Source organism: Rhinatrema bivittatum, chromosome 2 (genome assembly GCF_901001135.1).
Source record: "Rhinatrema bivittatum chromosome 2, aRhiBiv1.1, whole genome shotgun sequence".
Lineage (NCBI taxonomy): Eukaryota > Metazoa > Chordata > Amphibia > Gymnophiona > Rhinatrematidae > Rhinatrema > Rhinatrema bivittatum.
Window position 1 is genome coordinate 154,534,904 of NC_042616.1, and position 27,483 is coordinate 154,562,386.

The window sequence follows — 27,483 nt, forward strand, 5'->3', positions numbered from 1 at the left end:
CCCTTTATTATTTTGGTCCTTTTCTCTATACCTTCTCTAGTGCAAGTATATCTTTCTTGAGTTGTGGTGACCAGAACTAAACTGAGAAAACTGACCATTTAATTGTACTCTCTGTTTCCTGTCTTAACCAGTTTGCAATGCATGAAAGGACGTCGCCTCCTATCCAATTACTTTTTAGTTTTCTTAAAAGTCTTTCATAAGGGACTTTGTCAAACGCCTTCTGGAAATCCAAATATACTATATATACATGTTTATTAACCTGTTAAAAAAATGTAGCAGGTTTGTGAGGCAAGACTTCCCTCAGGTAAATCCATGCTGGCTGTGTTCCATTAAACTATGTCTTTCTATATACTCTATGATTTTATTCTTTAGAATAGTTTCCACTATTTTTCCTGGCACTGAAGTCAGGCTTACCGGTCTATAGTTTCCCAGATCACTCCTGGAGCCTTGTTTAAATATCGGGTTTACCTTGGCCACCCTTCAGTCTTCAGATGATTTTAATGATAGGTTACAAATTTTTAGTAATAGATCTGAAATTTCATTTTTGAGTTCTTTCAGTACCCTGGGGTATATTGAACATTTTTCTATTAACAGAATATAAACTGTTGCACTGGAGGTGGACCCTTGGCCTAGTGCAGGATTGGTAGGCCCTCTGGTTGGACCCAGAGAGTGCCTGCCACCAGGAGGCGGAGCACGCAAGGAGACAGAGGCTAGCTGGAGCTTCGCCAATAACAGTCCGGGGTTTCCGCAGGTTGAGCCCTTGGGTACCCGGACCGCCTGGACTTAGGTGGGCCTTGGATGGTCTCCCGGAGAGGTAGCAGAGGGTGTGCCCACCACAGGCAAGGGTGCACGGCTGATGCAGAGAGGATGGACTAGGCCTGAACTGGAAACTTCGGAGACCTCAGAGAGGTAACAGTTCAGGAAGATTCTCTGGACGAGACAGGCAGCGCCTGCGGGTCTAGTCAGGTGAAAGCCACGGGTGGATTCCTAGCGTTGGTCTGGTAGCCTCAGTAGGCCAGAAGAGAGTGTCCGAGTGAAGCGCAAGGGTCAAAGCCAGAGTATCAGACCAGAAGTGGTCAGCCAAAGCAGGGGTCAAATACCAAGGTCAGCCTGAGCGTAGTCAAGGCAAGCGAGGGCCAGTTCCAGGCTGCAGATGAAGAGAATGGTCAGGCAGGCAGTTGTCAGTTCCAGGCAGCAGACGAAGACAGTAGTCAGACAGGCTGAGGTCAGTACCAGAGATCAGTCCGAGGAGGTACTACCTGAGTACGGATACAGGAACACACAGAGGTGCTGGAGCAGGGAGAAGCTGGAACAAGGAGATGCTGGAACAAGGAAACATTGGAAAGCAGGGTTAGGCAAGCTTACTACACCACGGTGTCGATCCAATTGCCGAGGCGAGGTCCTGGGGATAGGGCCCCGCTATTTATATTCAAGTTAAATGATGTCATCACTTCGCATCCAGATCGGTTTCCCGCGCTTGGCCCTTTAAATAGCAAGACGTCGGCCACGCACGTGCCTAGGGGCAGGGCCGAGGAGGCCAAAGACATGGAGCCCCCGCGGGAGCTCCGTTGCGAGGCCTGCAGCGTGGAGGAAGCCTGAGAGGGCCGTGGTGAGCGACGGGGACGGCGGGAACTAGCGGCAGTGGCGAGACCGGAGCTGGTTGAGGGTAGTGTGAGGTGAGTAGGCCCGGTCGCGGCACCCACCCAGCCGGGACGCACAAGATAAACAAAACAAGCAAATAACAGACAACTGTGATAGTGAGCAGGAATACAAAGAAGAAAGAAAACATACTCCAATAACAAAGAAAAACAAAGAAAAGTATATCTATTCCAACAAAATCACAAATAAACCTCTTCCCCAAAGCTACAAAAAAAAAGGAAGCACACCTTCCTCATTCAGTACACAGAAAATATTTAATTAGAATTTGTTTTACGAAGCCTAAGGAAAACATTCTCTCATTCTTTTTCAGATAATCTATACTCCAAATCCTTTTCCCACATAACCTTAAGGACATCAAAAGCCTTAAAATCAGATGCCATCAATATTTTATAAATAGTAGAGATTAGGGGGTAGATTTTAAAAGGGTTATGCGCATAAGGTACGCGCGTAACCCTTTTAAAATGCCCCTGCGCGCGCCGAGCCTATTTTGCATAGGTTCGGCGGCGCCCGTAAGTCCCGGGGCTTCGCTAGGGGGGGCATGTCAGGGGCGTGGTGCCGGCCCGGGGGCATTCCGAGGGCACAGCCGAGGCCTTTGGAACAGCCTCCCGGGTCGGGAGATGGCGCGCCAGCAGCCCACTGGCGCGCGCGAGTTACACCTGCCTCTGGCAGGCGTAACTTTTACAACAACGGTAAGGGGAGGGTATAGATAGGGCCGGGGGGGGTGGGTTAGGGAGGGGAAGGTGCGGGGGGGGGGGGGGGGGTGGAGGGAATGGCAGCGCGCGCAGGGCTCGGCGCGCGCAAGTTGCACAAATGTGCACCCCCTTGCGCGCGCCTGGTGCGCGAACAAACGTACACGCGGGCGCACTTTTAGAAAATTTGCCCCTAGGCTTTTGTTTGTAAAGGCATTGAGGACAAGTTTTTGAAAAACAATTATCCCTCTACCACAATTTGACTTCACTGTGGCTTAAAGGGACCACCCCTTAATTTATAAATATTGGAACACCAGGACATTATTAAAGCAATATTTCTTCCGAATAGCCTGAATAGACAAAAAGGAGTTATCGCCAAAAGTTGATCCACTCTACAAAGGCCAACTGATGACCATAGTGAGAAATTAATCTAGGGAAATCAGGATTATTTCAAAGTGAAGAGAGAGAGAAAAGGAAAGGGATGAGAACTTCCTTGCAACCAAAACAGAGCACCAAACATTCAAAATCAAAGATACAAATGGGAGAGTTACATGAGATAGTTTTCTCAACCTACATAAGGGCCAAAAAGGAATAGCAACATTTTTATCAAGTGCATTTTCCCTTTCCATTGGGATCCAATGTTTATCAGGAATGCTATTCATCCAAAATATATTACTTTTAATTTAAACAATGTGGCCCAATAATAAACTCTATCTTCAGGAAGCGCAGGACTGCCTATATCCCTCTCCCTGGGCAAAACCTGAAAAACAGCTCTAGCTTTTTTGCCCTTACCATATAAAATCAGAAATACATTTTTTAAGTTTTTTAAAAATATGTTGGGAACATGGATAGGCAACATGTCAAACACAAAAAATAAACCTAGGAAGAATTTTCATTTTAATAGTCGTTACCCTGCAAAACAAAAAGATTTGAAGGGGAGATCATAATTTAAATTCATTCCTAACTTTACTGAGCAAAAGTAAATACTTAGTTCAATTCAAAGAGTTTGTACAGTTGATTTGGAATGATTACTTCTAAATATTTCAGAGAATTATTGCTCCCCCTAAAAAGGTAAATCTCCTCGATTTTCCTACATGTAACTTGAAATATGTTAATTCCCAAGATTGCAGTTTTACCATCATTAGCCTTATAATCCAACCGCCACTGCCATCTCCTGCGCTCCCGCCCGGAATCTGGCCTTCGCCCCTCGCCTGACGCCACCGGCCACGGTGGCCCTTACCAGCACTCCCGGTCCAGTATCAGGCCTTCACCCGCCGCCGCCAGCCACCTTTGTCCAGCGCTCCCGGTCTTGGACTGCCCTCCTCCGGACACCTTCCGACCGCCGCGGCCTCCCCACCACCAGCCGACCACGCTGAGACGACCGGACCAGCCCCCGAACCCCAGTGAATTGGCCGGCCCTCCTGAAGCGATGCCCTCCTGAAGCAAAGCCCTCCTGAAGCGACGCTCCGCCCACTTACCTCATTGAAGACGTGACGAGGGACAGATCAATTTAAAGAGCGGCAGCGTACCGCAGGCATCTTGCACCGGGCATTGCGTGCCGAAGGAGAGTGACTAAGGGTTCTGCCCCTTAGTGTGCCCCTTTGTGCTACCCCTTGATCATCTAAGAAGCCTCGAAAGTCTGACTCCTCAAACTCAACTGGACTGGCCCTCACCCCTGCCTTTCCTTACTCTCCTGGCCCCCCTACCGTGGCTCCCCCAAGCCTTCCCACCCACTCAACCCACTCCTGACCCTGCGTTTCATTCACCCTCTTTGATGACCACAACTGAGATACTTACATTTGCTCCCACTAAGCCATCTGAGATGATTCTACACATCCGGCTCTGAACTGCTAGGGCTTAAGAACCTGCCTTCCACTGACCTGCTTTCAGACACTCCAATCATCCTCTCCGACCACATCTCTTCCTGCACCTCTCTGCAGCTAAATAATACCAGTCCTGCTGCAGTCTGGAACACTATTTCGGGACCTTCTGTTATTTATTGTTCCACCCCATACTACCACCTGGAACTAAACCCTCTTTCTCCCCCCCCTACCACTACACCCTCATTCCCCCTTCCCTCCTTCCTTCAGCCAGTCTTCTGACTTCCCTTCTCCCCCCTCCCCCTTCTTTCTCCCGGCTTTTTCCACCCACATCCTCCTCCATGAAAGCTTTCCCCATTCCCAAAATCTCACACCACCCTCCAATTTACAAAATAGCCCCCATAACTCACCCCCCTACCCACCCAAGATCCCTCATTCCCATAATGACTTCCCTGCTAACACAATTCCTTGGCCTCACAGCTTTTTCCATAATACTATTTAACTCCCAATCCCTTGTCAAACCTTCTCGACCTGACATTTGCGTGATCACTGAAACCTGGTTTAAACCAACTGACCTTGTCCTCATCAACCAGCTCCCCACCCACCTCTATTATATCTTCTCCATTCCCAGACTAAAAAAACATGGGAGTGGCCTCCTACTTGCTGCAAAAAAACCCTCAGCCTCAGACTACAACCCATAAACACCGAATCCAGAATTGAACTTGGTCTATTCAAATCTCCCCACCTCCAAGTATGCCTTGTATACTCCCCCCTGGCCTTCTCAAAAACAACCCATCCCCCCTCATTGAATTCACTGTAAAGAACATAGACATCGACTCCCCAGCCATTATTCTCGGCGACTTTAACTTACACGTTGATGCTCTCCCCCCTCTCCTAACTGCAAAATCCTCCTAAATTCTATTGATGCCATGGGCTTCAAACAAATTATCGACACCCCCACTCACAAAGCTAGCCACACCCTCGACTTAATCTTTGCTAACTCCCTCATCCACATACCCGAACCTCCCGCCTGCTCCAGGGTCCCCTGGTCCGACCACTCTATTATAAAATCAACTCTCTCCATAAACAGAAACCCCACCTCCTAACCACACCACCTTCATTCCATACAGAAAACCATGTAAACAAGAAGACCTCATTACCTCATTTTCTACTGCTCTAAACGAACTATACAGCTCAAACCCTTGCTTCTTGGACTAACATCAACATCGCCAACAAACTCTGTCCCCTCATATCCAAACAAATACATCCTGACACCCAAAACAAAAAACCCTGGTACACCCCTGAACTCAAAAACCTCAAATGCTACCTAAGGAAACATGAAAAGAACTGGCAGAAAGATCCCTCTCCATCCCTACTTGCCACCTACAAATTCACTCTCTACAAATACAGAAATGCTATCCTGAAAACCAAATGTGATTTTTATGCCCCAAAAATACACAACTTCCAATTTAAATCCAAAATTCTCTTCTCATATGTATCCGAACTCACCAAACCCTCTCCCCCCCACACCTGACACAGACCCCATAATTAACTTGTGACTGGACACTGGTTTATTTTATCGGGAGTGTCCTTGGCCCAGTGCTGGCCCTGCAAGTTATCTTGCCCCCAGCTTATGGCCTCAGGGATTGTTTTCCCCCACTTTGAGAGAATGACCCCCTATGCTCCCCAAGGCTGGGAAGGTGACCCTGCATGGAACAGGGCTTACATATGGATGAAAGGCAAATTTTTTTTCTAACAACAAAAATGGTCCCAAAGGCCATCTGAGAGCAGAAAAGGTATGCAAAAGAAGGAAAATAAAACAAGAAAGAAATCCAACCCCTCCCCCCCCAAAAACATACCACCCATCATATCCAAATACCCAAGGAGGTAAGACTGAGGTAATGATTCCACCATACAACACCAGACTGAGACCTAAAGTCGAAGAGAAAATAGAATCCTCCGTAACTCATGCCAGCCCTCATCAGAAATAAGTACCAGGGCATCACTTAACTAAAGAAAGGCAAGAGTTTGGAATGGGGACAACGAGGAACCAGGGAAAAGAAGAAATGAACTAGAAGAAAGACAAAACACCAGTTCATCCTTCTGTTCCCCCCAGCCAACCTTCAAAATATAAAAAACTAAATGAAAAAGGGCAAAATACTGATACTCTTATCATTACCCGGTGGGTTGAAGTATTTATATAGCCGCAGTGATTCAGATCAGTGAAAAATAGTACATATCCTTACTGATTCAATAAGTTATTTTTAATATCTTTTATTTAGAATCAGGGTGCAGTATCCAGTCGCTTGCTGAAATTGATAATTAAGAACATCTACGTTTGTTTCAGTGGTTGGAGAAGTTAAAATGGTGAATACAAATAGTTTGATCAATTCGATCTTGTTGAAGTGAATTCATTACTAAAGATTCTGATTATTGAAGATTATTTCATCTTGAGTCAGTCCCTGAGGAAGCCCTCAGGACAGGAGGGTTAAACAAAGATCTTTGTCAGACTTGTCTTTTGATTATTTCTCGTACTTTTCGGGATAAGGTTTTGAATATCATGTGCTTCTTAGAGAAATTTATATAGGATTCGTTTCATGGATGACTTATTTGAACTGATTATGAATTATTAACTCATATTGCTTTAAATGTTATAAAAATGATGATAAGTCTGAAATGTGTTTCCACATGGTTTTATGGGAAATATGTGCTGAATGTATGAGGGGGTATGTGTGAGCTAGATAGATTTTAATTGTCTAGATAGGTGTCTAATATGCGGTGGGCATAAATAAAATGTTGAAAAAACTATTATAAAAAATAAGCTCTTCTTTTGTGTGTGATTGATCTACTGTGTTAAAGAAGATTTGGTGAATTTTTCCCTTTGTGTTGTTATGCCAGCATTCATATACAGCACATGTTTTAGCAAAATAGCCAAATGACTTCTGTATTTTAAAGAACATTTCCTCTGTATGGGAAGGAGAAGGGGCTCCCCTATTCAGGATCTCCAAAACCCCTAAATAAGGGATTGTTTTTTCCTCCCCATATGGAGAAAATGTGCTCTAAGATATAGAAGCAGTCCTGCTTTGCTGCTAAACATGGGCTGTACATGAATGTTGGCCATGGCTACTGCTGAAGATGGAATTCCCCCAGGAAGCAGCTAGTGAGGTGAAACACAGCCAGTGTCAGGGACAGGAACTTTAATAATATGCAGTCAAGCATTAAAAGGAAAGTACCCAGAGACATCTAAAAGCTCCACCTTTTCACTTCTTATTTTTGCCTTTTATTGGCCTAATTTTCAAAGTGCTTTATGTGTTCACGTCGACAGCTGGGGAACATGCATAGGTCTGGGACAGGCTGGAGCTTTGCCTAAACCAGCCCCATTCCCCTTAGGTTGAGCCTTTGGGGTCCAGGGGCCGTAAGGAGAATCCCAAGGGTGATCAGTCGAGAGTCAGGGCAGGCAGCAAGCACGCAATATCCATATCCAGGTTAAGGGTTAGGAAGGGCAGTGATCCAGGACAAAAGTTGAAATCAAGGGCAGGAGTCAGAACCAGAGGAACAAGCCAACACAGAGAAAACACTGAATGACAAGACAAGCAAGATAAGGCAAGGCAACACACAGAGGGACTGGACCAGACAAGACAGATAGGACAAGGCAAGGCAAGACTCTGAGGACAAGGGCAAGACAGGAGGACAGAACAAGACAACAAAGACCAGAAACGGGCAGGGGCTGGGCAAGGCTGGAGAGATGAGGAATGCTGGGCAATACTTACATTGCTAGGCAGGAGATCTGTTGTGGAGGCGCCGGCTGGAAGCGCAGCTGGTGTTTAAATTCCCTGCCAGCACTGATGTCATTTCCCATCGCTTCCCTTGCTTTCCCACCACAGGACCTTTAATAACAGGTGTGTGCTGCATGTGCCTAGGAGACCCAGCAGGAAGGAGACATGGCAGTGTCCAGTCATGCAGCTGTCAGAAGTGAGTGCTGCCAGTTGCAGCCTGATGCTGCAACCAGCAAACATAACAGTATCCTCTCCCCCAAGCCCCCTCCCCAAGCCTCCTTTCTTCAGCTTTTGGGGAGGAAGATGATGGAATGCTATTACCATCTGGAACAAGGAGGGTTGAACATGGATTTCAAGGAGTCTTTAGTTTTGGAGAAACAAGGAAGGGTGTCAGTCCATTGGTCCTTTTCTGTTGGGATGGCTCCTTTGGCTAGGTGAAGGCGTGGCCCATGAGTCTCTGAATCATGGTGTTGAGTGAGGACAGCCCTTACCTTGCTGGCAGTGGCTTCTATCTCCAAGATAAAGTACTTCAAGGCATCCGGATGGTTGCTAGAACAATGTGGCGATAGAGTCCCAGGCTGTTGCTTGTTGCGCATGTTGGTAAGAGGTGTGCACTGAAGTGACCGGTCCAGCAAATCAGGCAAGATTGTCTGAGCCAACGAGATTGGAGGCTGTCTTGATAGAGCAGTGCTCCTGACAGAGTAGGCCCCAGTGGGTAATTTGTAATATGCCCCAATCTATAGCAGGTTGATGAAGCCAGAGCCAGAATAACCCAAGAATCACAGAGTTGACCACCTTGAGAAGTATGTAGAACTCAATACACTCTTGATGGAGACCTGTCTGCATGGTGATGGGCAAGGTTTTCAAGGTCAGTGTGCTGGGCAGAAGCTCATTACAAACTGAGGAAATGGTGTGAGTCGAGGCCAAGGTGATGGGGGGGGGGGGGGGGAGGCAGTTATACTGACACACCAGCGACTCTTGGATGAAATTGCCCTCTGCCCTGAATCCAGTAAAGCCTTAGTTTAGATGGCAGTCTCCTCAAGGTGAGGCATACAGGTTGACGGTGCCTATTGAGCAAGCCCACCAGGCCCATACCGACAGCTGGCGAACTCGCATAGGTCTGGGACAGGTTGGAGCTTTGCCTAAACCAGCCACATTCCCCAAAGGTTGAGCCTTTGGGTTCCAGGGGCAGACAGGACTTAGGAGAATCTCAAAAGAGAGAGTCCAGAAATGGCCAAGAGTCAGAGCAGGTAGCAAGCAGATGATATCCATATCCAGGACAAGCAGTGATCCAGGAGTGAAGCCTAAATCCAGGCCAAGAATCAGAATCACAGGAACAGGTCAAGACAGAGAAGACACTGAGGTACAAGAGAAGCAAGATAGGACAAGTCAAGATACAGAGGGACTGGACCAGACAAGATGGACAGGACAAGGCAAGGCAAGACTCTGAGGACATGGACAAGACAGGCAGACAGAACCAGACAACAGAGACCAGTCACGGACAGGGGCAGGGCAAGGCTGGACGAAGCAAGGGTGGATGAGGCTAGGAAGGCTGGGCAAGGCTGGGCAAAACCAGGCAGGCTGGGCAAGGCTGGAGAGATGAGGCAGGCTGGGAAAGGCTCACACTGCTAGGCAGGAGACCCGTTGTGGAGGCGCCGGCTGGAAGCACGGCTGAGGTTTAAATCCCCAGCTGGAAATGATGTCATTTCCTGGCGCCTCCCTTGCTTTCCCACTGTGGGGCTTTTAACAATGAATGAGCGCTATGCACGCACACCTATGGTGCCTAGCAGGAAGAAGATACGGCGGCATCTAGCTGCATGACTGTCGGAGGTGAGTGCTGCTGGTTGCGGCCTGTTGCAGTGGGTTACCATTCCAGTTTCTATCTCCATATTTGTAATTTGTGGTCTTTCTGTATTTAGTGAAGGTCAGTTCAGTATGTGTGACTGAAGTGAGGTATTTTATTAGCATGTAGGCATTTGTATCAGTCTTATTTGATGTGTTTTTTCAATGGGGCATGCATTAGTGGTCAACTGCTGCATTTTCATAAAAAGGGCTATTGTGCCTGGTAGCAGAGGGAGTTTGTGATGCTGTTACTGAGTTTACACCAGAATCAGTTTCTTTTTTGTATGGTGAGTTGTAGAGGAAATATCCTAGTTCTACTTTGCACCCATTTTTGGGGGCCAGGGGTGGTTTCTGTGGATGCAGAATACATGTTTACATTTAGCCTTGTGGCAGTCATGTATTCAGTATGTCAAGCATGTGAGAACCATCTGTCAGGTGCGTCCCGACAGAAAAAAGGCTGAGAACCACTAATACTAAACTGACATGCTAAGTAGTAGCAAATCACAAGGATCTAATGTTATTCATCTCAAAGTTCTGAAAAAAACTTAAATATGAAATTTCAGACATGCTACTGATAATTTCTAATACATCATTAAACTTTGCTACTGTTTCTGAAGACTGGAGAATAGCCAATGTAATGCCTTTTCTTTAAAAGGGCTCAGGAAGTGATCCAGGAAACTAAAGACAAATGAACCTATGTCAGTGCTGAGGAAAATGGTAGAAGCTATAGTTAAGAACAGAATTACTGGGCATATGGATAGATGTGGCTTAATGGGAAACAGTCAGCATGGTTTTGGCAAAGGGATGTTATGCTTTATTAGAATTTTTTGAAGTTGTAAGAAACATTTGGATAAGGGCAAATTGATTGATATAATTAGGGCTTCTGATTCTAGGTTTTAAGTGATAAACCCTGTTATAACACCCCAAATGCATTGGTGAATGCAAAAAAACAAAAAAGGGTTTATTAGATAAACACCATTTCTCCCTACTACCTTTTCACCTCTCCTTTGTCTACCATGGATCCTTCACTTTGTTATTGTGCTTTTCCCATGTTGACTATTCAGGTGCCCAGATGTATGTTGTTTTTTTTATAATGTATTTATTGTTTTTTTATTTTTTTAACACCTGTAGTACAAAGATAGGAAAGAAAAGAAAACAATGTCGCAGTTAATAAATCAGATATGGATAGCAGAGTACATAGTGACAACTTAGTGGATGACCATATTGTCAAAGTTAATCACGATTCCCAGAACAGCAGATAATTCAACATGCAGTTATCAGATAAGAAAAATAACATGGTAGTAAACCCGGGGATGTTTCCCCTAGAGCTGGGTATATGTTCAACCTGCAGTCCAAGAGTCAATGACCACAAATCTGATGATTATTGTAGTTATTAAGATTATAAAACACGAAAATCTTTAAACCTTTGAATCTTAACTCCTGAACCCAACACTCTAAACCCCAAACCCATACCCCTCCCGCCCTCCCCTTGGCTTTCATTGATTCCTTTCTTAGTAATGCTTGCGTTCTATCTTTTCACAGCAATTACCTATCCAGCAGGTTTATCCTAGCAAACAGATATGTCTTGTGCTGATGAGTCAAGCCAGATAAAAACCGAAGCATCATAAAGATAAATCATAAAGTTATAAAGTTAAAAAGTTGAGAATAAAAAGTGGAGAGTAAGAGGTGAGGCATAAGAGATGAGGAATGGTTTGGTGGAAGAAAAAATAGGAGTGTGGGAGGGTGCAAAGGTGGGTAGGAAGAGAAGAGGAGAAAAGAAAAGAAAGGCTAGGCTTATTCCTTGGCAATAAAATGATCTTTTGTAATATTGCAGGGTTATACGAGACACAATGGAGCACTTATACAATTGAATAGGGAAAACGTGATGTGTGACAGGGCATCGAAGGACAAGATGATACCCTGAAATTGCCAAGAATCCACTTCGTTTGTTCCCGTTCCCTAATTCGTTGTAGGGGATATATATTGGGAGAAAGCTGCCCATACATTCCGACTGAGTTTGTGCTTTTTGTGAGCTGCACTCTGTGCCACTACATATTCCAATGCAAATAGGTGAAGCATACTTTGGAACCAATGTTCACAATCTGGGCTTTGGTCGGTTAACCATTGTGACAAAATGACTCTCCGACCCACTAGTCCGGCTTTAATAAGGAATAAAATGTCCGCTGTTTTTAACGTACAGCCGGGCCAACTAGGGATTCCAAAGAGCCATAAATTGGGGACTCTGGGCAAGGGAACTTGCAGTAGCTTCTCACATTTCCGTTTGATTGTTTCCCAAAAGAACAGTATGAAATTACACTCCCAGAAGCAATGAAAGAAGGTACCCTCCAACAATTTGCATTTTGGACATATTTTAGAATCCGTAATTTTCATCTGGTAGGCTCGGGTTGGAGGGATGTATATTTGCCATAAAAATTTATAATAAGACTCTTTCAGAATAACATTATCTGATATGGCTGGAAGGTTAGTAAATACATTTTTAAAATCAGGGAATGATAAACTAAACAGAGGCCATGCCATTCATTTTGTGCAAAGCTCCTTAAGACATTGCTTTTCAGTAATTTTTATAATCGCCTTGCTAAAAGCTGAGATAGAAGGGCATTGTGTCGCCCCCTCTCTCAAGACATCCCAGAGTAGTCGAGAGGCGGGAGAGTTTTGTAATTGATGTGTTTTGCTTTTAAGAAAATGTTGTACCTGTAACCAAGCATAGGCATCTGAACAAGGGATCTGATATCTTTGTTGTAAAGCAGAGAATCTTAGTGTGCCCTCGGAAAAAATGGGTCATACAGCTGATATACATATGTAAGGCCCCTCTTCTGCCATTTCTGAAATAGACGGTCAGCTAAGCCTGGGGGAGAGGATTGTGTGCTACGGTTATCAGTGGGGATAATCGATGTTACACCTGTCGGTCGCAGATGGCTGCGATCACTGTTGTTCACCTCTTGCTTCACTTCCCTGACTCCGTGGGGTAGACTGGCAGCCTCCGCCAGCTGCCGACGGCCTGCCTACTGCTCCCAGGCCTCCAGAGGCGGCACGGAGATGGAAAAACTCTTCTACCCCCACCTACAAATTTGTATTTGGTCAATCACAGTGCTCGGGACACAGTGTGTCCTGTTCATTATTCACCAAGGAAAAATCTAGGTGGGGTGAAAGAGGCATTAAAATGACTCTGCTTTAATGATTGTTCAGTAGACAATAAAACTTTCTTAATTTTTTATTTGATTAGAGAATTCTCTTCAGACTTAGGGGCTCATTCACTAAGCTGTGTTAGGCTATTTACCACATGAAACATTTCAAATACCTCACGTTATTGCAGCCACAGCACCATGCATATTTAAATGAGCGGATTACTATGCAAATGCATGCTAATCATCTCATAAATACCATATAGAATGTAAATCAAATAATGTAGCTTGCTGAAAAAGTCACAAACTTCTATTGTGCCCACCTTTGCAGAATAAAGTGATGAAAACCATCATACTGCTATCATCTGGAAAAGCACCCAGTCAGGATGGTCTACCACCTGAAGTGTTTGAATTTGGTGGTCACTAGGTGGCTCATTGACTAAGATTTTTCTTCCCATATGGTAAGAGGAAGGAGTGCTTCAATACTTAAAGGATTTTTATATTCTTCACATTTTGAAGCATAAAAGGTGATCAAGCATGTTGTGATAGTCATTGTGGTATTACCTTGCTGTGCATACTGGGCAAAATCCTGACATGTATCCTACTCAACAAGCTATGAAGATGCATGACAGTCAGTGATATCATTCCTGAGAGCCAGTGTGGCTTCTATGCTGGTAGAGGCACCATGGACATGATATTTACACCAAGACTGTTACAAGAGAAATGTCATGAGCAGCACCAAGATCTCTATGTAGTATTTTTAAATCTAACTTTGATTCTGTCAATAGGGATGGTCTGTTAGTAGGGAGGTCCTTAGAAAAACTGGTTACTTGAGCAAATTCAACAATCTTATTCATTCCTTTCATGAATGGATGAGGGCTTTTGTGTTGAATGCAGGTGAGAGATCAGAGTGCATTCTTCTATCCAATGGAACAAACAAGGCTGTGTCCTGGCTCCACTTCTGTTTGGTATTTAATTTTCAATGGTATTGCTTATTGCCTTTAAAAACAGAAATCTAGGAATTCATGTCTAGTTTCACACTGATGGTGACAACTTCAACTTTAGGTAAAGGCTCAATTGAAATTATAACCTACAAGGCTGACAAGCAATTCTGTCTTCTCCCCCTGCAAATCCAAATCATTCACCCTTACCTTGTGAAACTAGAGATTCGTAAATGGTTTTCATCAAATTCAGCACTTTTCCTGAGAGGCTTATTAGCTGTGAAATAATATGGCCAAACTGTTTCTCTTGTGCCTCCCTCTTTATTACCTTTCTAGTGTCCACCTAAATCTATATCAATCTTCAGTTCATTCCACTCTTTTACCACCATCACCCCTCCAAATCTTTCCTTCCTTTCCCCTTCTACCTTCACGTTTTTCTAGCCTCCCCATCTGGTTTCTCTCTCCTTTTCCTCATTTAATCCCTTCTCTGTACCTTTTAGGTTTCTCCCAATCCTTATCAGGTCCTACCTCCCCCATCAGATTCTGCAGGACTCAGTGGCAGCTCAAACCAGACGTGCAGGGGCAAACATGAGTGCAGGAGGCTCCTAGTCTCTGCATTTGTTTCTCCTCCCCTCCATCATGGGCTTCCCTTTTAAAAAGGAAGCCTGTGGAGGAGAAGCCATGGAAGCCAGAAGTGTGAATGTTCTTATGCTTGTACACGAGCTAGCAATCTGCCTGCAATGGCTGTACTGAGTCCTTCAGCTACAGGAACAGAGCAGATAGAGGAGTGGATTATCTTCAGTGACTGGCAGAATGGGATCTCTGCCAACCATGAAGTATCTCCTCCACGAGTCCAGAAGCAGCTTCCCTTTGGAAGCTGCAGGATCAAATCTTTCTGCTGCTGCTGGCATGAGGCGCCCTAGAATAGAACTCTGATGACAGTCCCCATCAGTGCCTCTCCTCCATGCACTTAAGAACCTAGGAACATAAGAAATGTCATGCTGGGTCAGACCAAGGTTCATCAAGTCCAGCATCTGTCTCCAACAGTGGCCAAATAGTTGATTTATTTCACTCCTAGAGATAAGCAATGGTTTCTGAAGTCTACCTGGCTAATAACTATTTATGGACTTTTCCTTCAGGAGTTTGTCTAATGATCTTTTGTACTCCACTATGTTAGTTGCCTTGACCAATTTTCATAGTTTAATTTTGCAATGGGTGAAAACATATTTCTTATGATTTGTTTTAAATCTGCTAGTCACTAGTTTCATGAGTGTTTCTTAGTCCTACTTTTGTCTGTCATTCCCTATTGAAAAATAATTTGGATAAATTCCTAGAAGCAAAATCAATAAACTGCTATAATGGTAATTAAGAAGCAATAGTAGCTTGTGGTTTATCTAATGTTTGGGTACTTGCCAGGTACTTGTGACTTGGATTGGCCACTGTTGGATACTGAGCTTGACTGACCCTTGATTGACCCTTGGTCAACCCAGTATGGCATATCTTATATTCATGTTTGGAGAGGCAAGGAGGAGCAGCCATGGAGACTGAGTCTCATTCTCACTGAACCATCCCCCTTTTCAAATGAGCTGTACCTGGGGCAGATGTCCCTGTCCACCTCATCTTAGTTACAACTCTTCTAGGGTAAGTGTTAGAGGATGAAGCCCTTATATGAAGATGATGAAAGGTTCCATTTCCCACTGCCTTTACCCTTGCTATCCTGTGTTGTATATTGTAGTGGGCTTTTAGGCCATGCAGGCAGTGTTGGCATTGATCACTGAACTTTTTTAGTAAATGAAAGGTGTGCTTTGTCATCTGAGCTGCCAGTTTTGCACCATGATGAGCAAAAGAAAGGTTCATCAATTAAGGATAAGGTATAATGTTGAAATGCATAAAAGGTTTTTTTTGGTGGGTTTGGGGGAGTATATATTTCTTTTGAAAATTCTTGCATTGGCTCTTTTCTTTTTAAAGATGTTTTGTTGTGTTTTGAGGTTTTTCCTTATTGTCTTCTAGATAGATGGCTTGTTTAATCTTCCTGGACATACAAAATAAGGCTGTGAGCAGACTGAAATATTTAGCCAAGTGTTTTTTTGCTTCAGATCCATAGCTCATGCAGACATCATACTGAGTATGTGTTCTGTGCTCTCTCTGTTCTATTCCAGATGCTGCTAACATCAGCAGTGACCAGTGCTGAATTCAGAAATTTTAGCCTAAGGAAGCAAATTAGAATAATATTGGGGAGAAGCAGCAAAGTTACTGTACATGGACGCATTAAAAAAACTGGATTATAAAACTATTAATTCATTTTTGTATTAATATTAAATACTAGCTATACCCGGCCACGCATTGCCGTGGTTCAGTCTGGTTTAATTTCACAATGCGCATTAGCTCTGCTTTGGCCATCCCAACTCCCTCCCCCCCTTCCCTGGCTTGGCGACTCTTTTACCCTTTCCTCCTCCTGTGTGTAACTGTCCGGCAGTCCCTACTCCCTCCCCCCTTCCCCAGCGGCGGAGGAACAGGCTGAGCCGTTTCTCTGAGCGGCGACTCGTCTGCCCTTTTCTCCTCCTCTCTGTGACACCCAGCACATAGCGCAGAGCTCTATGGTCCACACATGCGCGGTAGAGCTGCTCTCTACTGCGCATTTGCGGTCCGTCGGTCAGAGATAGCGTGTGTTGCTTTTACGTCCAACAGATGGTGCTTTTTCCAAAAAGCATGTTTTTACCTGTCACAGGTGTGACATCTTTATAATCTGGGTATATAAAAACACTCGCGAAATCAAATGCAATGTTGTGTCAAAATTTCAAAGCAATCGGTGAAGAACTTTCGGAGATATAAGATTTTGAACAAACATTTACATTTTTATTTATATAGATTACATCTTCAAATTTGGGGAGAATAAAATTTTTATGAAACTGAATTTTTGATAGTTTTCCCTTTGTTTAGAACAGTGATGGCGAACTCGTCGAGTGCACAAACAGCCAGGTTTTCAGGATATTGGCAATGAATGGACCAGTGGACCAATGGACCAGTGTATGCAAATATTTCTCATGCATATTCATTGTAGATATCCTGAAAACCTGGCCTGTTTGTGGCACTCAAGGACTGGACTTTGCCATCACTGGCTTAGAATCTAGAAATATTGGATTTAATTATTGCCTTTATCTATTTAGAGTTGATCATGTTCAACTACTGTTATAGGTTTCCCATGCTTGGAATTTCTATCCATCACTCCCCAATAAACTAGGAGTGGTAATTTTTGGGTGGTTGTTGCTATTAATGTTGGTATGTTTGTTCATCATGAATCTTGTGTAACATGCATTCAATGGACCATGATGACTTTCAATTTAAAAAAACTGCAATTTCTTTTTTGGGATGGGGCACCTAAACACTCCTGGAGGACATGACTGACTTCAGCATTCAGTAATTTTGCATGTCCATACAGGAATAATAAACCTTATGTATCTAGTAATGGTTGGTCCTAAGCCCTGCCTAAAAGGGATTTATTAGGAGTTGCTGAGATACACAGGTCTTTTAGCAGCATTTTTCAAATTCAGAATTTGATTATTTTTTAGTATTTGTCTAACATGGCAAAAAACATTTTATCTGTGATAAGCAATTGATTGCATTAATTAATGATCCCACCATTGATGACAAGGGTCAAGAATGTGGGGGGGGGGGGGGGAAGTACGATTTTCTTGGAACTTCAGCCCTAAGAAAGCGCAACTTGAAATGTCAAATTCAGGTTCAGGAAACTTTATTGGCAACTTGTACGTGTTGCTAAAGTAATACACAAAGTGGTTAAAATTAGGAAGAAAGAAAATATACATAATAGTTCTAATAACAGTAAATAAAATTACAGAGTATAGAAATAACAATAACAAGGACAGGTTCCAGGTTTTGGTGCTGGTCCCATTGTCTCTAGTCGGATTACGTTTCTGGCCGGTTGGCAGGATGCAACGTATTTTGCTGCTGATTCTCCCAGGATTATATGGAAGAAGAGACAGCTGAGGAGGGATATGATAGAGGTGTTTAAAATCATGAGAGGTCTAGAACGGGTAGATGTGAATCTGTTATTTACTCTTTCAGATAATAGAAAGACTAGGGGGCACTCCATGAAGTTAGCATGTGGCACATTTAAAACTAATTGGAGAAAGTTCTTTACTCAACGCACAATTAAACTCTAGAATTTGTTGCCAAGGATGTGGTTAGTGCAGTTAGTATAGCTGTGTTTAAAAAAGGATTGGATAAGTTCTTGGAAGAGAAGTCCAGTACCTGCTATTAATTAAGTTGACTTAGAAAATAGCCACTGCTATTACTAGCAATGGTAACATGGAATAGACTTAGTTTTTGGGTACCTGCCAGGTTCTTATGGCCTGGATTGGCCACTGTTGGAAACAGGATGCTTGGGCTTGATGGGACCCTTGGTCTGACCCAGTATGGCATGTTCTTATGTTTCTTCTTCGTTATTTTGTAGGCTGTAAATTTTGGGAGGTGTGCCTCTCTGATATCTTCTCGGTTTTATTTCAATACAGTATATTGCTGTTTTATTTGTCCCTCGTTTCTTTGCTTAGAGTACTCAGAGTCCGCCTTCTAGGAGTTTCCAGTTTAGCGTTTGTCTGCATATTTCTATTTCTAGTTTGTGGTTATTTAAGGTGTATTTGAAATGTTATTTACAGAATTTTTTTTAAATGAAAGCAGAGGTGAAATCCCAGCTAGGAAACGATAGCTAAGGTGAAAAAAACCACAAAGTTGGTTTTGTTAGCCATAGAATATCACCTGTCTGAGAGAAACCTTTTTGGCAGGAGACCAATTTGATGCTTTTTTGCGATACCGCAGATCATTCGCCTAGCCAGACTGTGAAATAAGAAAGTATTACCTGCCTGCGTTTAAACCCTCCGTCCCTTTGTTTTAAGAGGTGGCTGACGGGCCTTGCGGTGGGAGTTCATAGCTGCGCTTTGCCGGTGCGGGCGGAACTGATGTGCTTCGGTCGATGTTGTGGCCGTGCGAGTGAGTGCGGGGCGCAGCCCGGCAGCGAGCATCAGCCAGGATGGAGCAGACCCTGCGCGTGCTGGAGCTGTACAGCGGCATTGGGGGCATGCACTACGCGCTGAGAGGTCAGAGCGAGCGCCGCGCGCGCACACGCGGGGAGAGACAACTTTTGTGTGGCCGTTGTCGTGAAACTGAATCGGCAGCAAACTGGCGATCATGGATACATCTGATCAGGGGGAGGGGAGGAGACGTTATGGAGCAGCGAAAGCATACGGTTATGGGTCTCGTAGAGCCCCCGGAGCAAGCGGCGGCGGGGGGGATGTGTTGAGGAGCAGCGTGGTGGGTTTTGAGAGCTATGATCTGGGCAGGGGGAAGTGGAAGGAGGCATGCCGTGATCAGTGGGTGTAGGAGAAAGAGTGGAGGGAGGAAAGACTCCCGGAAAGATGGGGACAAACTGGTCGGGAAAGACTGGAAACTGCTTGAGGAAAGAGGTGAGCTTGGAAGAGAAGGCATGGAGATTAAGGAAGCAGGGAAGATTACATGAGGAAGAATGGTAGTGGCTGGGTAGAAAACTGGAAGGAAAGATAGGAACCATAGGAAGAGACTGGGAAGGAAATGCATAAAAAGTAAAGTTAGGAAAAAGGGACAGGACAAAACTAGAGAAAGGAACGATTATAGCATTATCCATTGTCACACAAAGGTTATAATTCTTTTTAATAGCATATTTAAAATTTGTAAGAATTTCAATAAATATGGTTTTTTTTGATTATTTAATAATATTTAACCTGTCCAAATTTTATGCAAATTTGCTACATAATTATTAACTCCTTGAATGAGAATCTATCCTTGAGCTGCTGCAGGAAATTAGGGGCCTTGGGTATATCCTATGTCAACAGGTCCCAAGTTCATAGCCTACAAGGGTTTAAAATAAATCAGACTCTGTGATGTAGGCAGCAAAATGTGCACTGTTATAATCCAGTCAAATGGAGAAGATTAGTGTGCAGGGAATATCTGTTCATATTCTAGAAGGTTCTTGGGATGAATTCTAAAAAATTAAGTGAGACCGAACCTCCAGAACAGCTACACTTATGGGGAATAAAGTTTCAAAGGAGAGAAAAAAAAGGCAGAGGTGTATGGTGAAGATTGTAGAGAGGGAGTCAGGAGTTGAGTCTGGTTCTGTGAGAGATTTGTAATGCCTGAATGCAGCCCCTTAAGGGAGGACCCAGAACTGTACCTAAGGAAAGGACAGCTCTGGTAGACCAAAAGTAAGGACTTTTATATTTAAACCTTTTTTAGTTCGTTTCATTTCTTCAATAAATGGCATTATAAACACCCTTTTAACACTGAAATTGTTGAGTACCTCCTTTGTGATTCTTTGCATCATCACATTGCGAATGACCTTTTTTTGCTGTCTTGGATAGAAAATGATGCGAGAATACGAGGGGAGGAGGAGAAATTTCTTGCCTTTCACAAATAGAGAGGGTAATTTTCAAAGCCATTTCTGTGAGCAGAACAGTGCTTTACCTGCTTTTTGAAATTGCCTATCATATATGCACATAATACCACTAAACACTTAACTTTACCAGCATTGCTAAGTGACCTTGATGGAGGTGGGGTTGGGGTGAGGTATTTGCGCATATGTTTTCTATGGAAAACTATCCTCAGATTAGCCAAGTGTAAATGTGTGTGGGTAGTTTCCCTCAGTATGCATGTAATTTCCTGTTAAATGAGTGTAAAGTCCGCAGGTAAAATGTACTCACAGACAATGCAGCAATGCGAGCAGCTACAAAATTCACCACATAAATCACTTTTCTAAATGTGAATGTCGTCATCTCATTTTGAACTGTTGAGAACTCTGAACTGTGTTTCGGGGTGACCCAAGAGAGTTGTCAGCCAAAAGTTGCTATCTATGAATAAAGAGCTGTACTAAATTCTACAAGATTAGGAAAGGGATGTTGAAAAACATCAGCTTACATGAATACGATCACTCTACCTTCTTCATGCATAAGGAAGTGTTGTTTTGTGGCCTGAAGCTGCAGTGCATTAATAGGGATCCATGATAAAGAGCCCACTGTGTAAAGGCAAATAGGGAACTGGGAACTCTAAATCAGGAACTAGGTCCAAGGAACCAACATTAGCTTTGCCACCCTCAACTTCCTTCATTTCTGCAACGGCAGCAGTGCGCGCACACGCAGTCTGTTCCCTTCATTCCGGAAGCAGTCTCACCCCTCACCACAGATGTGCCAGATGCCCCAGTTTTAGGAGAGAGACTTTAGACCAGTTCTTGTTTTTTTTTTTTGTTTGTTTGTTTTTTTTTTACATCCCTACTGATATGTGTTGGTGCCTATAGTGCTACTTTCAAATGGATGAAGCTGGATTACAAATGTTGCAGTGCCTTGGCCTGATATTAAAAAATTAAGAATGACCAAGTCTCTCACCCAAAAACTGTTCCTTGGCAACTGAACACTCTGTGCCCTTCATCCCTTCAGGAATATGCATGTATCTCTTGCCTCTCACTCTTTTACTAAGGTCTTAGTTCATCCCTGCCGTCTACCTCACTTCCTTAGTATGCACCTTCTACTTCAGCAGTGCTGTACACCCACTTTGTCCAGTTACCCTGAAACTCCTAACACAATCAGCTTCCCTTACTCTGCTGCTTCGTGCACTGTTTACCCTGACACTTGCACCACTGCAGATGTGTGTGTGGCATCTGCAGCAAAAGGGCACTCATATGCATGGTGTGGCTTTTTAGCAGATTTTGATTTCGGCGTTTTGTCCAGGACAGGTGAAGTCACCAGCCGCAGTGTATATTTTATATATCTAGAGACAGAGAACATATCCTTTTTCAGTGACATCATCACTTGGAATGTAGAATGTCACTGCACCAGCCATAGTGTTTCTCTGTCTCCAGCAGATGGTGGACATGATGGACTGGGCAGTAGTTTTTCTTGGCTTCGAGGTCCCTAGCTTTCGTGCCTGGTCCCTGGTAGAACTTGCTCTCAGGGCAACTGCATGCAGTTTTTCCTTGTAGTAGCCAATATATAAAAAATCTTGCTATAGTGATAAATAAGGGCTTATTTTAAAGAGTGACCATCATAGGGTGCTTAAGGCTTTCCAAACCGGATCTGCCCAGTCCAGTCCAGTGCTAAATAGGGCAAACAATTTTATGATTGTTCACCCAGTGGAGTAGTTCTAGATCATAGCTGTCAGAGTTCCCTTCAGGGTCTGGTTGAACGGGGCCTGGATTGTGACTCCCAGGATTCCCTTTGGGGTCTGAATCATGACTCCTGGGTGCCCAGATGAGCCTGGTTGAGCAGTGTCAGGTAAGCAACTACAGGTTCCCTTTTGAGCCTGTTTTGAAAGGGTCTGGCAGGTGGCTCAGGACCCCCACGGCCCTCTCCCAGGCCTCCAGCTGAGCCTGGTTGAGATAGTAACATAATGTTGACGGAAGAAAAAGACCAAATGGTCCATCCAGTCTGCCCAGCAAATTTCTTATGGTAGTAACTGCTACTCCATGCAGGTTACCCCAAGCCTTATATATTAACATAGCAACATTTTTACTGTGTGAGGAGCTTTCTTGAAAATTCAGGCAATGCTGCTTGATGTGCTTTGCTTTTGGGCTTGCTGTAGAAGCAGTCCTGTGCTTTTTCCCTTAGTCTGCGTATCAGTATCCCATACAGTAAAAGTCGGGTCATCTTGGTTGTCTGAATCCAAATCTCCTTCCCCTCCCACTGACCCCTGCTGTCAAAGCAAAGAGTGAAGTTGCAGTTTCATCAAAAACATCAAGGCTTGTTGGTTAAGGGTAGTCCCTTTGCATACTGTTAAGGGTAGTAACTGCCACCAAGCAGGTTTCCCCCATGTACTCTTTTTTTTTTTTTTTTTTTCCCCATTCCATCCTCCAGTCTTTAGGGATCCAGTGTTTATCCCATGCCCCTTTTGAATTTTTTCACTGTTTTTGTGTTCACCACCTCATCTGAAAGGGCATTCCAGGCCTCCACCACCCATTCCGTGCAGAAATATTTCCTGATGTTGGTTCTGAGTCGTCTCTCCAGTAGTTTCATTTTGTGACCCCTAGTTCTACTGTTTCCTTTCCAAAGGAAAAGGTTTGAAGTTCATGCATCATTAAAACCTTTCAGGTATCTGAAGATCTATATCATATCTCTCCTGAACCTCCTCTCTTCCAAGGTGCATGTGTTCAGGTCCTTCAGCCTCTCCTCATAAGTCTTCTGACCCCGTACCATTTTGGTCACCCTTCTCTAGACTGCCTCCATCCTGTCTCTATCCTTTTTGCGAAACGTGCTCCAGTACTGAACCACAGTACTTCAGGTGAGGCCTCATCAAGAACCTGTACCAAGGGCATTATCACCTTTTTCTTACTGGCTTTTCCTTTCTCTATGCAGCCCAGCATTCTTCTGGCTTTAGCTATCACCTTGTCACATTGCTTTGCTACCTTCAGATCTCCAAGCACTATCACCTCAAGGTCTCTCTCCCAGTCTGTGCCCATTAGTCTTTCACTGTTCATAACATACAGCTCTTTTGGATTACTGCACCTCAGGTACATGACTGCACTTTTTAGCAATGAATCCTAGACCAGCCTTCAAGCTTTCTTAAATCACTTTTCATTTTCTCTACTCCTTTTAGCATGTCCACTCTGTTGCAAATCTTAGTATCATCTGCAAATAGACAAACCTTACCTTCTATCCCTTCCACAATATCGCTCACAAAGATATTGAATACAACCGGTCCCAAAATCGATCCTTGTAGCACTCCACTTAACATCGTTCTTTCTTCAGAGTAGGTTCTATTTACCATTATCCAATGTCTCCTGTCAGTCAACTAGTTTGCAATCCATGCCTCTACCTTGGCACCCACTCCCAGGCTTCTCATTTTGTTCACAAGTTTCCTATGTGGGACCGTATCAAAAGCTTTACTGAAATTCAAGTAAATCACATCACGTGCTCTTCCCTGGTCCAATTCCCTAGTCACCCAATCAAAAAATCAATCACATTTGTCAGACAAGACTGTCCCCTGGTGAATTCATGCTGCCTTGGGTCGAGCCACCCACTGGATTGTAGATAATTTGGTATCCTTTCCTTCAGTAGAGTCTCTATTAATTTTTCCACCACAGATGTGAGGCTAACCAGTCTGTAGTTTCCAGCCTCCTCTCTGCTCCCATTATTGTGAAGCAGGACCACCACTCTTCTCCAATCTCGCAGCACCACTCCTGTTTTCAGGGACCTATTGAACAGGTCTTTCAGTGGACCCGCCAGCTCCCTCAGTATCCTAGGATGTACCTCATGGCCTTGACCATTATCAGTTTTCCTAGCTCTTCCCATACGTTCTTTTCTGTAAACAGAATTTCCTCTTCTCCACCTCCATTTACGGTCTTGTCAACCAGTAATGGTCCTTATCCAGGGTCTTTAGTGAACACTGAACTGAAGTATTTAATATTTCTGCCATTTCTTCTTCTCTCTTCACACATTGATCTTTGTCACCTTTCAATTTCACTGTACCACTTCGGGCCTTCCTCCTTTCTCTGATATACCTGAAAATGTTTTGTCACCTCACTTAACTCTTTATCAATCCTTTCTTCCGCTTGACCTTTTTCCTTCTTGCTTTCTTCTTTTACTTCAGTTTCACCAGGTATTTTTTCCTGTGTTCCTTTTTGGAATCCTTTATACTTCTTGAACGCTGTTCTTTATGCCTTTATTTTTTCAGCCACCTCCTTTGAGAACCAGATTGGTTTCTTATTCCTCTTACTTTGTTTAACTTTTTTATTTACTTTCTAACATACAGTATAGATTTGTTGCCTTTGTAATTGCTCTTTTTAATTTGGTCCACTGTTCTTTCTCCAAAGTCTGTATTTTTGAAATTAAAAACTCTGGTGGTCTTGTGACTTCTCTGTATCCTATTTGTGATATCAAACCATACCGTTTGATCACTGGTGTGCAGGTTGGCACCACCTGGACATTAGAGACACAGGGCCGGATTTTAAGAGGTACGTGCGGGCGTACATTTGTGTGCGAACCTGGCGGACACAAATGTGTGCCCGATTTTATAACATTTGCACGCATGTTATAAAATCCAGGGTTGGCGCGCGCGCAAGGGGATGCACAATTGTGCAACCTGTGCGCGCCGAGCCGTGCAGCCTTCCTCCATTCCCTCCGAGGCTGTTCCGATTTCAGAGCGGCCTAGGTGGGAACTTTCCTTCCGCCCCCCCCCCCACCCCCAGCTTTGTTTTGTTATATACGCCTGCCTGATCCCCGGGCCCAGCGGCAGTGGAGAGGCCTCTGGCCATGCCCTCGCCCCGCCCATTTTTTCAAGCCCTACACTTGTCCCGGGGCTTGTGCGCGTCGCCGGGCATATGCAAAATAGGCTCAGCACGCGTGGGTTTTTGCGGTAATATACGCGCGTAACCCTTTTAAAATCCATCCCTAAAGGTTTAGTAGAGAAGGCCTTTAGCCTCTACCTGAGACTTCTACATGTAGGTCTTTCTCCCCTTTCTCCTTCCTCCTTCAAGTCCTGTCTGACCATTTAATCCTACTCTCTGTTTCCTGACTTTTAACCAGTTTGCAATTCATAAAAGGAGATCCCTTCTGGAAAATTTTTTAGTTTTCTTAGAAGCTTCTTATGAGGGACTTTGTCAAATATCTTCCTAAAATCCAAATACACTACATTTGTTGGTTCACCTTTACCCATGTTTATTAATCCCTTGAAAAAACTGAAGCAATTTTAGGAGGGAAGACTTCCCTTGGGTAAATCCATGCTGGCTGTGTTCCATTAAACCATATCTATCTATATGTTCTGTATTTTGCTCTTTAGAATTGTTTCTATAATTTTTCCTAACACTGAAGTCAGGCTCATTGGGCTAATGTTTTCCCAGATCACCCTTGGAGCCTTTTTAAAATATCTTCCAGCGTCCCAAAAAGGAGAATGTGATGGTAATCTCTTCCTTTATTAAAGGTGCTTGAACCTTTCTCAGGTATTTAAAAGATAGCTATTCTCTTTTGGCTAACTGATAGGCCTTTATTCAGTGGACCTCATGGAGTGAGGCAGCCTCAGAATCTTCATTTGTTCTTGTAAATCAAGCAGATGATCCCCTTAGCCTTTGAAGAGTCAACAGGTTCCAAAGGTGCTTTCTGCTCATTCTGTGAGGGCTCAGCTTCTTCTTGAGCAGAGTCTGCAGCACCTTCTCAAGAGGAAACTTATAAGGCAGACACTTGGGTTTTACAGTTCTCATATGTGCAAACAAAGGGAAATACTGCCTTGGGCAGGCATTCTCGGAGCAGCCTTGTCCTCTTCCCACTCTTGTTGGAATGAGCTTGGGTATGTCCCACTAGTCTGGACTGTTGTAGCAGGATGAGAAGGAAGATGAAATTTGGTCTTGCCTGCTTAATTTCTTTTTCTTGAGCTGCTACACCAGTCTGACTCTCCTGGCAAGTCAGGGTCTTCACTGTTATCCTTGACGGAAGATCTTGTGTTTGACAGAAAATTTCAATTCCTTAGCATTAGGTCAGTCCCAACAAGTGGGTTATGTACCTCTGCCAGCAGATGGAGGCAGTCTAGAGAAAGGCAACCAAAATAGTGTTGGGTATGTTTCAGAAGTCTTATGAGGAGAGACTGAAGAATTTAAATATGTGTGACCTGGAGGAGAGGAGATGCAGGGGAGAAATGATACAGACCTTCAGATGCCTGAGAGGTTTTAATGATGTACAAACTTTAAACCTTTTCCATTGGAAAGCAGACAGTAGAACTAGGAATCACGAAATGAAACTCCAGAGGGACAACTCAGAACCAACATCAGAAAATTAATGGAGAGGGGTGGTGGATGCTTGGAATGTCCTTTCGGAAAAGGTAGTGAGAACAAAATCAGTAAACAAATTCAAAACAGCATTGGATAAACACTGGGTCCCTAAAGGCTACAGCATGGAAATGAAGAAAAGGGTACATGGGGGTAACCTGTATGGAACGGCAGTTGCTACCCTTAACCAATTCGCTTTCATGATTTTGAAGCAATTGCAACATTGCTGTGTGCTTCAACGGTGGGGCCTAAAAGAAGAATTTGATTCAGGTGACAGCCAACACTGGGCCTTGACTGTTACGGTCCAGAGTACGGATACGCAGACATTAGGGGAAAAAGCACAGGACTGTTTCTATGGCCGTCCAAAAGCAAAGCACATTCAAGCAACATTGTCTGAATTATCAAGATTAATCACCATGTAAAAATGTTGCTGGTAGTATTACTCTCTTAACGTAAGGCTTGGGAGTAACCTGCATGGAGTGGCAGTTACTACCGTAAGAAACTTGCTGGCAGTTTGGATGGAGTATTTGGTCGTTTTCTATCATCATTATTATGTTACTGTGAATCTACACTGAAATAACTAACTGCTTGGAGAGCCTTGGTCACCCTGACGCCTAGAAAACGTTAAGACTCCATATCTTCTCATGTTTGCAAGTTTTGGGATCAAGGGTAACTTGAGAATCCACAAAACACTTTCTCCTCCTGTTCTTTAGTTGTCAAACTGCAGAGATGGAAGCTCAGTTCGTGGGGGATAGCAGTATAATTGAAGCCGTGTTGGATTTTGTTAGGAGTTGAATTGCAAGCACACCAGATGTTCATTGGGCAT

General features: G+C 43.9%; 1 protein-coding gene across 4 annotated transcripts in view; it reads left to right on the top strand.

The window, feature by feature from the left end:
- Positions 1–18,848: 18,848 nt before the first annotated feature.
- The window catches only part of TRDMT1 (tRNA aspartic acid methyltransferase 1), a 94,274-nt gene continuing 85,639 nt past the window's right edge, over positions 18,849–27,483 (top strand). For 2 of the 4 annotated variants that reach the window (XM_029588760.1, XM_029588762.1), the window contains exon 1: positions 18,849–18,981. In XM_029588760.1, the coding sequence (XP_029444620.1) occupies positions 18,915–18,981 (67 nt within the window). In that variant the 5' untranslated portion in view covers positions 18,849–18,914. The remainder of the gene's footprint in view (positions 18,982–27,483) is intronic. The other 2 variants (XM_029588761.1, XM_029588763.1) reach the window with 1 other exon arrangement.